General features: G+C 55.4%; 1 protein-coding gene across 3 annotated transcripts in view; it reads right to left on the bottom strand.

The window, feature by feature from the left end:
* The window catches only part of LAMA5 (laminin subunit alpha 5), an 85,286-nt gene that overhangs the window by 2,457 nt on the left and 70,079 nt on the right, over positions 1-12,750 (bottom strand). For all 3 annotated transcript variants that reach the window (XM_030233299.2, XM_050982103.1, XM_050982104.1), the window contains exons 46-77: positions 12,188-12,288; positions 11,578-11,758; positions 10,757-10,900; positions 10,527-10,678; positions 10,338-10,448; positions 9,395-9,506; positions 8,696-8,866; positions 7,661-7,857; positions 7,459-7,575; positions 7,228-7,382; positions 6,867-7,008; positions 6,544-6,646; positions 6,346-6,459; positions 6,048-6,227; positions 5,593-5,735; positions 5,234-5,410; positions 4,856-4,992; positions 4,622-4,775; positions 4,400-4,533; positions 4,151-4,313; positions 3,577-3,705; positions 3,230-3,381; positions 2,714-2,846; positions 2,285-2,425; positions 1,982-2,112; positions 1,734-1,901; positions 1,509-1,641; positions 1,226-1,383; positions 921-1,107; positions 533-685; positions 257-416; positions 39-169 (exon numbers count right to left, since the gene is read on the bottom strand). In XM_030233299.2, the coding sequence (XP_030089159.2) occupies positions 39-169; positions 257-416; positions 533-685; positions 921-1,107; positions 1,226-1,383; positions 1,509-1,641; positions 1,734-1,901; positions 1,982-2,112; positions 2,285-2,425; positions 2,714-2,846; positions 3,230-3,381; positions 3,577-3,705; positions 4,151-4,313; positions 4,400-4,533; positions 4,622-4,775; positions 4,856-4,992; positions 5,234-5,410; positions 5,593-5,735; positions 6,048-6,227; positions 6,346-6,459; positions 6,544-6,646; positions 6,867-7,008; positions 7,228-7,382; positions 7,459-7,575; positions 7,661-7,857; positions 8,696-8,866; positions 9,395-9,506; positions 10,338-10,448; positions 10,527-10,678; positions 10,757-10,900; positions 11,578-11,758; positions 12,188-12,288 (4,664 nt within the window). The remainder of the gene's footprint in view (positions 1-38; positions 170-256; positions 417-532; positions 686-920; positions 1,108-1,225; positions 1,384-1,508; positions 1,642-1,733; positions 1,902-1,981; positions 2,113-2,284; positions 2,426-2,713; positions 2,847-3,229; positions 3,382-3,576; positions 3,706-4,150; positions 4,314-4,399; positions 4,534-4,621; positions 4,776-4,855; positions 4,993-5,233; positions 5,411-5,592; positions 5,736-6,047; positions 6,228-6,345; positions 6,460-6,543; positions 6,647-6,866; positions 7,009-7,227; positions 7,383-7,458; positions 7,576-7,660; positions 7,858-8,695; positions 8,867-9,394; positions 9,507-10,337; positions 10,449-10,526; positions 10,679-10,756; positions 10,901-11,577; positions 11,759-12,187; positions 12,289-12,750) is intronic.

Below are 12,750 nucleotides of genomic sequence, written 5' to 3'. Positions count from 1 at the left end.
GCCCTCTGAAACCTGTGGGGAAGCCCCCCTCCCAGTACCTTGGTCTGCTCCATGTAGAGCAGGAGATGGTGGCTTCTCCTCGTGCCGATGTGGAAGATGAGGCCAGAGGCACTGCGGGGACGCACCTCCAGTGTCACCTCCAGGTCCTGCTCAGTCATCACAGCATCAGCTGGAAGAGAAATGCCACTGGTGAGGAGAGGACCAAGGGCATTCCCATGGAATATGACCCTCCTAGTCCCAGGCCACACTGGGGTACCTAAGGCGATGGAGCCGCCATCTGTGGCGAAGAAGACGCCGCTCTCCAGCGCGCCCTCGTAGCATGGCGTCACCCCAAAAGTGCGTGAGGGGGGACCCAGGGGCCTCCCGTCCAGCTGGGGGTTCCTCAGGCAGCCATCAAAGCTGGAGGCCGATGCAGCCTGTGGAGAGAGGCCACTGAGCACAGAGGGGGAAAAAGCTGGGAGGCACCAGGTGATGCCACGGGACTGGGAACAGGCTGAGAGAGGGTGATGCCATGGGGCTGCCAAGCCCTTACCGGTATGTGAGCCTTGGCTTTTCCAGCTGGAAGCCCCCCCACATACAAAGGGGTCTGGGCCACGAAGAGCCCCGTGGTGGCCATTGCAGCACCCTGGGCTCGCAGCCCATCGATGACCAGCTGGGCCCGGCTCTGGTCTCTGCTGAAGAAGACCTGCAAGGAGCAAAGGTCAGTGCCAAGACTGGGAGCTTCCTGGCTGGGAGGAGCCTCAGCTCAAAAGTTCAGCCCGTCCCGGCTGTGATTTCACTGTCCCCTTTGCTCCCCTGGAACCACAGCATCCCGTGTGCAATCGAGAAGCAACACCCAGAGCAGGGCTGCATGGAGCCAGCCCCTGCAGGGGCGCTGATGTGGTTCAGGGAGGTCCTGCTGAGCCCCACGCCCCGCTCACCGTGTGCCACCGGCGGTCACGGTACTTGTCCTTGCTGCGGATGCGCAGCCGGCGCCTGCCGAGCTCCACCAGGAAAACAAAGCGCCCGTTGGAGACAAAGAGAGCCATGGAGGAGCCCCGCTCACCCGCCACGTAGAAGAGCAGCCCACTGGAGGAGTTCAGCTTCACCTCCAGGGAGAAGTGGGACCTGCAGGGACAGGGAGTGATGGGAGCACCCGGCTCTCCTGCAACTGCATGGCACGTGTGCTTCCAGGCCATGATCCCAGGGCCAGGATTGCACAGGGTGGGCATGGGTTGAGGCTCACCTCCACCCGAAGGAGGCTGGGATCTCATCGAACTCCCAGCGGCTGCTCGGGCTCCCCCCAAAGCGGGAGGAGCCCCTGGCTGCACGGGGCTGGGGGTGCAGCTGGCACAGCCCATCCTGGTCGTGGCGGCGGCCCTTGGGAGCAGGCTTGCCCGGCACCTATGCAATGGGCACCAGGGAATGGAGTGAGGGGAGCATCCCTGCCCTGCCAGCAGAGCTGAGCAGTGGCACCTGAGGAGGATGAGGAGGAGGAGGATGTGGGGAGCTCTGGCAGCAGTCGGTACCTTGGGTTTCCGCCTGTCCTTCTTCGGAGTGACTCTGAGCTGCTGTGACTGCTCGCCCACCGGACAGCTCATGGTGACATTGATGCTCTCCACGTTCTGCTGCAGGTCCACTACCATTTGTGGCTCTGAAGTCCTACTCACGGGGAGAAAAGGTCCCTGTCACAGCAGCTGGGAGGTGGGAAGGGGCTGAGCCCTGCTGTGTGGAAGGGGCACGCTGTCACCCACCGCTTGACAAAGACATTCCCGATGCAGCCGCTGAGGTTGCCGAGGGCCCCTGGCTCCGGGGAACCCCCGAGCTGGAAGAGCCGACGCCCGGCCTGGCGCCGCTGCCGCCGGCTGCGCCCGGGGCCCGCCCTGCTGTCCTGCAGCTCATCATCCACGTACAGCCTGACCCTGGGGTGGCAGCAGAGGGTCAGCAGGACCTGTGGCTGTGGGCACCCCGGCCCCCACAGCACCCACAGCAGGACACATACCCACGGGCATCGCTATAAAAGGCCACGTAGTGCGCCCTGCCGTCTGCATAGGCACTGTCAGTGGTGACTTCGCTTCCCAGCAGGTTCAAGGCCAGGTGGCCCCTCTGGAGAGACACCTGGCACGTCCCCTCCTGCAGAAAAAACATCACCCAGCAGCTCATCAGCTGAACCTCACTGCCCTCCAGGAGCTCAGGGTGCAGATTAACATCCTGGCCCCACCAAAATCCCCTCTTTCCCAAGGGGAAGCAGCACCCTCCCCAGCAGCCCCACTGCTGGGATATCTGGGGGTCTGCAGGTGCCCACCTGGGTGGAGTGGTGGTAGAGCAGCCCCTCAGGCTGGCTCGTCTGGAAGCTGAAGCCACTGTAGAAGTCCCGCAGCCCTGGTACATCCGTCAGAGCCAGGGTCAGGTAGCCATGGCCATGGACACTGACCGAGCGAGCAACCTGTGAGAGACAGCACAGAGACAAGGTGGGAGCCTGGCCCTGGCCTTGCAGGAGCACTGGGATATGAGGGAAGAGCTCGGCTTCCTTGCTGGTTCTGGCTGCTGCTATGGCCAATGACGTGGAGCAAGCACCTCACCACGACCCCTCTGCACTGAGGATGTAGGAGGTTTATGCTTGTTTCTGTGGGAATGAGGGGAGATGGGGCCTGTCCTGGGTGTGCTGTGCTCCCTTTCCCTTACAGACCCTTCCCCCAGCACGCTGGCCAGGCTGCCAGGGCTCTGTGCTCACCAGGAGGTCCGAGGTGCACCCGTAGCTGACGCCCACGGTGCTCATGCGCTTCAGGTCGACGTATTTGCCAAGAGCCTTCAAGCCCTTCATGCAGCCCCGGATGGGCCCACCCGTGGGGAAGAGAGACTTCAAACTGCAGGAGAAGCAGACAGTGTTAACAAGAACAGGCCCAGGCAGGACACAGCCCTGGGCAGGATTTGGCCCCGCAGCTCTTTCAGGCAAAGTGCCTGGAAAGGAATTGTGAGGGTGATGGGTATCTCCAGTGCCAAGGCTGCTCCAAAGCACTCAGCATGGCAAAGGACGACTTGGTGACACCCACGAGCAATTCACCCCTCACCAGAGATGGAAAAGTTACCATTCTTAAAAGCTCAGGATGATGGACAGGGAGAGTAAAACTTCCCCCCTGGTTTCAGCAGGGTTCCAACAGCCCTGGATGGCTGAGAAAGGGCCAGGACCACCACCAGGGACTGGAGGGGAACATGCTGACTGTCCCACTCCACTGCAGGCTGGACCCACCTGGGGGGCAGCACAGCTGGGGGCACACCCCCCAGGTAGTAGGAGACAGCATTCTCCAGGGAATTCTCCTGCTCCACCACAAAGATGGTGAGGCGCTCCACCCGCACCAGGATGCGCTTCTTGTTATTCATTTTGAGGAGGAAAATTTGGATCTGGAGACAGAGCAGAGAAATTATCTGTCAGTCTGGGGCAGTTAGGTCCATCACAGAGGGCAAGACAAAGTGTCAAATTAACAGCTCAAGTCAAAAAAACTCTTGCAGCTTTGACGCCCTCAAAAACAAGGGTCCATGTGCCTCCCCACCCTGGATGAAGAGCCCTCCCTCCAAGAGAGCCCTGTTACCTCTTACCGCTTTGTTTGTGGTGCTGCTGATGGTGAGGGATGAGGAGTTGCTCGGTTTTGCCACCTCCAGGCCAGAGCTGAAATCATAGTAAAGAGCCAGCTTCCCATCCCGGATGGCCAGACACAGGAATTGACCCTGGGGGAGGCAGGATGGACACTCAGCAGATGCACAGGATGCAGCTGTGGCACTGACCCACCTGCCCTTTAGCACTGGTGGGAGCAGGTCCCACTTCAGTGCCCTGGTCACAGTCATCTGGGACTTAATTTCATTCAGCAGCCCTGTGCTGGGGCACAGGAATAACACTGCAAGCTTGCAGCACTGCCTGCCCTCGTGAACCCTGGCCTAACTTGGAGGGTCTCCCAAGCTCAGGGGAGCCCCTTCTGCACCAGCCAAGTGACTGCTGTGAAGTCTGGGTCCAGTCCTCTCATGGCTTTTAACAACAGTGCTAAAATCCTACTCCAAGCAGCCCTGAGATCTCCAAAGCCCTCCTCTCCCAAGTGCCCTGCACTGGGAACACCTGCAAACAGGCCTGTGACTGTCCACTGAGGGATGGAGGCTCCCCAGGGGAGCAAACACCTGCCTGGTTCTCCAGGAAGAAGATGATGCCGTTGTAGGAGACCACCCTGATCTCCTGCTCGAAGCGCTTGGTGGTGCCGAACTGGCTCTCAAACTTGATCTCCGCGTAGCCGCTGCCGTCGAAGTAGGAGCCGTCCGTCAGCCAGGGGTCTCCCGTGGACTTGGACCTGAGACACACAGCAAGAGCCATCACTGCCAAGGCATGGAGCGAGCAGGGCTGAGCTAAGTGCCCTGGGCAGGCTGTGGTGCCCACCTGGCGCAGGGTTTCTCGGCAGCCGTGTCCAGCTCGAAGGTGTGCTGGAAGTTGTACAGGCTCACCACCTCCTCGTTCAGCGTGTCCAGCTCCAGGCACCCGCGGTAGTTGGGATAGCGCAAAGCAGGAGGAGGCTGGTAGTTAAACACAACACTTAAACAGGGTTTCCCTCCTGTAAGAACCTCCAAAGGCCTGCTCCCCCCTCCCTGCTGCCTGCCTCACCGTGAAGCTGGCGGGGTAGCCCCCCACGTAGAAGACCACGTTGCGTGGGTCCAGGTTGAGCAGCCCCTGCTCTCCCTTGGCCACGCTGTCTCCCTTGATCTCGTGCACCCTCTGCCTCTCCACGATCACCGACATGTGCCCGTACTGCAGGATCCTGCAGCAGGGAGGAATGGTCAAGACCAGGGGAGACCCCCCAAAGGAGCAAACCCTGCCCTCCCTGAGGAAAGGCCCTACCTGTTGATGGTGATGGTGACAAACTGCTCTCCAATATCCTCGTCGACACTCAGGGAGGTTGGTTCCTCATCTCCCAGTTTGTAAATCCAATGCACTCTGCGGTCCTTGAGCACAATGCCCAGGTAGTCTCCAGTGGCCTGAACTCAGGGAGAGACAGGGCCACATGTTGGCATTTGGGACAGGCAGGAGCTCTCCCTGATGTTCCCAGGGCTGCACTGGACAAACAGCCCCTATTCCACTCCCCACCTAGGCTGATGGCTGCATCCAGGGGCTTTGTGTCCCCCACAAAGTTATCCAGGGACCAGGTGAGGGGCTCGTGTCCAGGCATGGACATCATTGATGCAACAATGGCTCCGTCACCCTCTGGCCCCATCTCACCTCTTGGCTGCCCAGGTACAACACGAACCGCCCGTCCTCTGCCCCGTCCTGCTGGCTCCTGGGCTCGGGGTTTTGGATGTAGAATTTGAGGGATGTGTAGGCTGCTAAATCCTGCAGATTGCTGGGCATCCGGACCTGCACCCCTGAGCTGCCATTGAATTTCATGGGCACTTTCACCTGCAGGGAGACAAATCCAGCCCTGTGGCACTGAACCCACTGCCACCTGCCTGGTCACTGCCAGTTCTACCAAATCCCACAAGAAAGGGACCTTGCCTGGTGGCCCCAAACACCCTACCCTTTGCATGCCACCCTCAGGTAAGCCCTCCTCCAGCCCAGCCCTCCCCCTCCCCTGAGCTCACCTTGCTGGCGGCGTTCCTCGCCTGTGTGATGAGCTGCCGGATCCTCACGATGTTCTCTGACACTGTGGCATTTTTGTTCCTCCTGTTCTCCAGGCTGCTCAGCTTCTCCAGCAGCAGGGGAATGGTGCTCTCCAGGCTGGACACTGGGGTTGAAGAGGAGCCCGGAGTTTTGGAGGTTAGCAAGGAAGGGAAATGCAAAGGCAGTTTAAGAAATGCAAGTCAAAGCAGTGGTAGTCAAAGCATGCAACTTCCTGCAGTAAAGCTACAGGTGATACAGACATTACAAGAGAGGAGGGAGAAAAGAGCCAGCACTTAAAGCATCCAGGATTGGCTACCTCCCTCTGCTGTTGACCTGGAGTTGCAAAGCACAGCTTTCAAAAATACTCTGGGGGCATCTGTGCATGCAGTGGCTCATATCAGACTCACCCTGGCAGCACACCAGGCTCAGCACTCACCAGATTTCCTGGCATCCTGGACTGCCTGGTTCAGGTCTTCATTTCGGAGGCCTCCATACTGGTCTTTCCACTCATCCAGGTTCTTCTTCATGGTGCTCAGGGCATCCTCCACTCTTGCAGCTGTTTCGTTGGCCTCAGCAGCAGCTGCTTTGGCATTCTGGATTGTGTCCTTTGTGTCCTCTGCAAAGAAATAAATATCTCTGAGGTGTGCAGGAGCAGGGAGGAAGCACATTTGGATCACAGTCAGTGCACAGAGAAGGGAGCAGAGAGAATCCAGTTCAGCCACCCCAGAACAAACCTTGCTCCCTGCCCAGCATGTCCTGCACAGACTGGAGCTGGGTCAGGAGCTGCTCCTTCTTCACACGGAGATCAGCCAGCTTGTCCTTTGCTGTCTGCAGAGTGCCTTTAATAGCTGCAATTAAAGAAATGCACATGCTGTTTGCTGGAGCTCAGTCCAGCCCAAAGGACAGCAGATCCTGTAAGAAGACTCTCTCACCCCCATTGAGTTTGCTTTGCTGTCTCCTTGCAGCCTCCTCCAGACTGCTGCTGTTCCTCTTCAGTATCCTGGAGGTGGCCCCGAGGTTTTCTGATATGACATTCTGTGAAACAAACATGGGACTCTGATGAAGAATTCAAGGCTCTGGCTCTGACTGCACACAAAAATGTTTGTTCAGAGAGCTGCAATGGGGTGTGACAGGGAGACCTAAACACTGAGTGTGGCCCCAGCTGTGGCAGACTCTGCTCTCAGGCACAGAGCACAGCACCCTCGTGTCAGAGGGAAGGGAGCTTGTTTTTTGCAGGGCTCCCCACAGCACTTACCATCAGGGCCTCGCTGGCTGCCTTGTCAGCATCACGGGCTGCTTGCTCTGCTTTCCTCACAGCTTCAATGATGCTGGCGTAGGCATTGGAGGCATTGACTGCCCTCTGGATAAAGCCATCCTGGTTTGTGTCCTGGATAATGCTGTATTGGAAGATGAAGCCATCAAGTCCATGGAATACAGGATCTTGCCCATGCCCTCACAGACAAACCCCTCTGTGCTGCTCAGCACAATGTGTGCTCCAGTATAAAACTCTGGAGGTGATACCCTGCTGTTCCCCTGCCATGGTGGGGCTGCAGTTTCCCTTCCCCAGCTCTGGCAGCAGACAGGCTGACCAGCGAGGCTCAGGACAGGTGCCTCACCCAGACAGGTTCCTTGCGAGCTCATCCAGGAGCCGGGCGTGCTCCTCTGCCTGCTCCACGATGGGGATCTTGCTGCTGGCTGGGGAGAACTTCTTCACCCGCTCAGTGAGGGGCAGCTTGGCCCCATCCAGCAGTGCTGCCAGCTTCTCATATGCCTGCAAGGACACCTGTCACTGCTGAGGGCTGCCACAGCTCTCCCTCTGCCCATGCCAGTGTGCCTCTGCCACTCACCTCCTTTGCACGCTCCATCATCTGCAGGAAGTCAGAGACCTGGGCAAGGGCGTCCTTGGCCATCTGCAGGGTCTCCTGCACCAGTGCATGCTGCTTTTGGAGTTCCTGGCTCTTTTGCTGGACACAAAGACCCAGAGTTAGGAGCAGCAGGGCTGGGACAGCCCTCCCTCACTCCATGGCCAGGACCATGGGGAAGGTCTACCTGACTCTCCTCCAGGTTGTTTCGGTTCAGGCTGTTGAGCTCCTCTGTCTGCCTGGTTTTGTTCACAGCCTCGTTGAGGGCATCTCGCAGATCCATAAGCTGGGAGCTGTGCTGGGCCAGCCGTTCCTGGGTGCTGCTCAGCAGGTCCTGGTTGGACTGCCAGCGGGCGTGCAGCTCGCTCTTCACCCGATGCAGCACTGTGCAGGAGGGGAGAGAACTCTTGCTAATTCCTCCTCCTGTGTTAAACACTCTTTCTGTGCCTGGCTGCCCCAAAGCCTGGCTCTGGTGTTGGCAGATACCAAGGCCAGAAGTGACCATCTTCCACCCCTTCCTCCCTCCTTTTCAGCCTACATGGCACAGGATCTTGTCCGTGACTGTCTACAAACCCTCAGAGAGATGGGATCCCTTTCAAAGACACACAGCCATGCCTGAAAAGATCCAGATGATGGACCTTGATTACTTTCACTGTGAAAAATTACATATTTCCAACAAAAGCCAGTTTATAATTCCAGCTTTCAGCTAATGAGTTATGCTTTGCCAAGGCTTGTTAATCAGAAATGTTCACTTCCTGCAGCGCCAGCATCCCTGGCTGGGATCACTGCTCTCACTCCTGCAAGGATGCCCTCAGGACAGCAGAGCTACTGTGGAAGCTGGCTGCTGGTTGTTACTCTAAGGGGACAGCAAATAGGAAGAAACATGGTGTGAATTACTCCCATCCATGTGTGATGTAAATACATCACATAATAATGGTGATTCCTGGTTCTAAGTGTTGTCATTTTTGTTCATCAAACAGAACTATGCACTTAGTTCTGCTCTAAAATTTGCCTTAAGGGAAAAGGAACCACAAATTATCCTGTTGGAGTGTCACAGGGGACTCTGAAACTCCTATAAAAATGGCTGGGGGTGCCTGGCTCTTAACAGCTCTCTCTAAACACAACCATGATGTGCAGTGTCTGCGTGCAGTGTCTGCGTGCAGTGTCACCAAGCCAGACCCAGCAGGACCTGGGCAGCCCTGTGCCACCGAGCTGGACTCACACTTCTGAGCCTCCTCGTGCTCACGCCGTGCCAGCTCCTCCTGGGCTCCCAGGCTCCTCTCCTTCATCTCCCTCAGCATCCTCTCCACCTCGGCCAGCTTCTGCCGGAACTCCTCGCCGGAGGTGGTGCTGGCGTTCTCTGCCCCAAACCTGGCCATCTGCCGCAGCAGCTCTGCAGGGAAACCCACACCCCCGTCAGACTGACCAAAGCAGGGCCTTCACAACTCCCTCAGGTTCTTCTCCTCACAAACCACTGACAGCTTTCAGGCAGCACTCAGGCAACAAACTCCTTGAGATGACCTAGAGGCTAGTGTTTCAGCCTCCTTGGCCACTACCAGTAACACATGTTACATCCTGAGCATCTTTCTGTGGCTTTACCTTTTGTCCAAAATCCAGCCACTCTGCTTTGCTCAATCTCTCCTGAAGCTGCAGCGCAGACTGCCCCCACTTTATGCAATTTAGTAACATTTGTGGAAGTTTAATATGTTTTTTCCTCAGACTTGTGTTTAGCAGCTGAGAATCACAATAAGGCTGGTCAGGTTAAAAGCTGGGATTCTGCAGGGATCTTCCTTTGTATTTTTGTCTTCTTTGTTCTCTCCATGGCTTTCTCTAAGCACTGCAGTACTTGGCAGTGCTGGAAACCAAGAGCATGGCATATCCCAGGGGAAAAACCCCAAAGTGAAGGCCCTTCTTGACATACCTGCAATGCCCCTCTGGATGCTTTGGATGTGCAGCAGGAGCTGTTCCCCCCTCTGGTACATGTCCCTCGTGTGCTGCTCAACACGAACCGCTTCTCTGTGAGCCATGGTCATCTACCACAAAAACAATGCCTTAGTTCAAATATGAGATGATACTTTATGTGATTTATCAGTGGGACTGTTGCTCCCAAAAGGCACACAAGGCCTGGGAATGTGTTGCTTGTGAGGTCTCTGAAGGAGCCTGTCCCACAATGGATGATCTTATTTAGCTCCTTTGGAGAAGCACAAGCATTAAATACAGCTCCAGTGCAACAGGCTCTGGATGCTGGAACAATCCTGACACCACAGAGTTCAGCACTGCTCTGTGCTCTTAACACAAGGAAAGCCCCAAAGCTTGGAGCCAGGCACACCTGGGTCCTGATCAAGAGACAGGGGGCTGCAGTCTGTCTGGTACACACAGGGCAGTTTGTCTTTGCAGCTGTCTGGGGAGATATGTCATCAAGTAGAGATTTTCCCCTCTCTCTCAGATTAGGAGCAGGCAGTTTATAAATCAAGTGAAATCAAATCTTGCTCAGTTTATCCATTCGCTGTTGATGCAACTCCTAGGTTTTAGACTGGATATAGATTGCATCCATGATGGACCCAGATGTTTTATGTACCTTACTTGTATGTTCCTTCTATAAATGAGATTTGATTTTTACTGCTTAAAGTTGGACCCACCTCTAAAGCAAGCAGTAAATCAAGAAAAACTATCAGTATTATGAGATGTTTCACAGCTCTCCATGGAAGGAAAGCAGGTAATCCAGCTTGAGCACTTAACACTGCAACTTAGTTCTGGTCAAGCAGGAGACCCAACCTGCCTGAACTAGGCTCCTCACAGCCTTCAAAGCCCTCATTTTGGTAAAAGGGGGACTTGAGAAATAGAAAGGTGGAGAAATACCCTACTTTGTGCTGCAGAGTGTTCAGGTCCTGTGTGAGGTCCATGTTCTCATCCTCCAGCTCATCAGCCCTTTGCCTGACCCCGCTCATGGCTCTGTGGTACTCACGGAGCTGGTTCTAGGGAAAAAAAAAGGCTAAATCAGGCCAACAGGCCAGGAAACATGGGCAGAAGGTGATGTGAAGCCTTCCACATACAGCAATGGCCAGAATGGTGCTGTTGAGGCCGTGGAGGCGAGCCCAGGCGATGGAGCTGGCGTTGAGGGTGACCAGCTGGCCGCGGATGGACGGGAAGGACATCTCGATGCTCTGCAGGTCCTCCAGCAGGAGCAGGACACAGCTGTCACACACTGCAGGGACACAGCAGTCAGCACAGGCCCCCTCCCGGGCTCCCCTCCCCTCCTTCCCCAGGACAGTGGCACACAGACCTTCACACTTCATGCTGTCGGGGCCGTTGGCCACCAGGATCTCGTGCTGGCGCAGGCAGACGTCGCACTGCTTCCCCGTGAGCCCGCTGGGGCACGTGCACTCCCCAGTGCGAGGGTCACAGGAGCCCCCTCTGCACTCACACTCTGCAGGGGCCAGAAACAGAGAATCATTCTGGGCTTTTACCACGCTGGAGAGAGGGGAAGGAGAGGTTTTATTCCAGCTGTGCCCATCCACAGGCTGCTGGGGGTTCCCTGTGCAGTGATGTGCACAGGCCCTCAGACAGCTGCCAGCTGTTTTCTCCCTCCAACAACTGGACCAGCAGCACAGCCCTGTCCCAGTGCCCCTGGCTGGGACCCCACACTAGTAATAGGAGCTTCTTTGGGCTAGGTATTATAAGCTTTTGGAGGTCTATTTTTCACTTAATATAGCTCAGTTACCTTTGGAGGCATAAAATTAGCAGAATGGTTTTTGTTGCAGTGTTGGAAACAAAAAGGTTTAATAAAAGGCAAAACAACAAACTCCTTACAGAGAAAAACCAATTTAGTTGCAAGAAGTTCTTGCTCCTAGTAAAACAAACACCTCACAAAAGCAATTAGTTTCTTTGTTCTCTTCTTTTTCTAGCAAATTGCCCAAGCAAGACTTTTTGGCTTTTGCCTAATTAGTTATCCTTAAGTTCAAAGTAAAGTCTTTCAGGCCTATGAGATGCTTTTTTTACTTAACTGAGAAGAAAAACGTCTAAGCTTCTTTCCTTTTTAAAGAAACAAGAGATACTTTTGTCACTCCATTAACAAGAAATGCATTCCTACACACACACACTCACTTGTGCAGCCGCCCTGGCCGAAGCCCCAGTAGCCCGGGGCACACTGGTGGCAGCGGGAGCCGCTGACCCCGGGCAGGCAGCTGCACTGGCCACTCTGCAGGTGGCAGCTGCTCCCCACGGCTCCCACGTCGCAGTCACACCTCCGGCAGCCCGAGCACCCCTCGAAGCCGTAGTACCCCTCCTAGGGAAAAGCAGGACATGGATTCCCTAGTCAGCAAGTGTGCCCCTCTCCCGGGTCAGTGATGGGGGACCCCCCCCTTCCTTTCTAGGTGTGTTTTGAGCACCACAAAACTCAAAGCAGCATGGTAAAGGTGTGGAGCTGCAGTGAGAGCACAGCACCCCACAGCACTGTGAACCTGCCTTTGCCCAAGCTGGATGCACTTGGGAAAATGGGGTTTGCTGCAGTTTCACAAATGATGCCACTTTACTGGAATGTTGCCTGCACTGCTTGCTCCCAGATCTTTAATAGACTTTTACCACGTACTTATGCAAATTCACCAGCTGGCAGCCAGCCCTGCTCTGCTCACAGGCCTGGGGGATGACACACCAGGGCTGCCCCCCATCCCCATGGCAAGGACAGGCACCGTCCCAGGGCCCAGGTGACCCTCACCTCGCAGCGGTCACAGTGCTGGCCTGTCACTCCAGTCTTGCAGAAGCACTGGCCAGTTTGTGGATGGCAGGAGTCAGTCCCACAAGGTGAACAGTTGCACTCTGCCAGGGAAAAATACATCCAGTATTAAACTGAAGAGCCTGTCAGCCACTCACAACACTTACTGCTAACAGAAAAACTGCTATTTCCCCTCATCTATCAAATTTAAGACAGAGCCTCTCTCCTCTTGGATTTGCTTCTCACAACAGCTTATGCCCATGACTGTGGTAGTGTTTGAGGGTCCCCAGGATGAGGGAAGAGATGAAAAGGCTGATTTATTATTTTATGATATATATTAAAATAAAAATAATATATTAAAACTGTACTAAAGAAAGGAGACATCAGAGAGCTAGAAAGGAATGAATAATAAAATCTTGTGACAGACGCTGAGAGTCCAACACAGCTGGCTGTGATTGGCCATTAATTAAAAACAATCCCCATGAGACCAATCAAAGATGCACCTGTTGGTAAACCACCTCCAGACCACCTTTCACAGCCATGATAGTTATTGTTTACATTTCATT

This window comes from Serinus canaria, chromosome 20 (genome assembly GCF_022539315.1).
Source record: "Serinus canaria isolate serCan28SL12 chromosome 20, serCan2020, whole genome shotgun sequence".
Lineage (NCBI taxonomy): Eukaryota > Metazoa > Chordata > Aves > Passeriformes > Fringillidae > Serinus > Serinus canaria.
The sequence above is the reverse complement of the archived record's forward strand: the minus strand, read 5'-3'. Positions and strand labels throughout refer to the sequence as shown.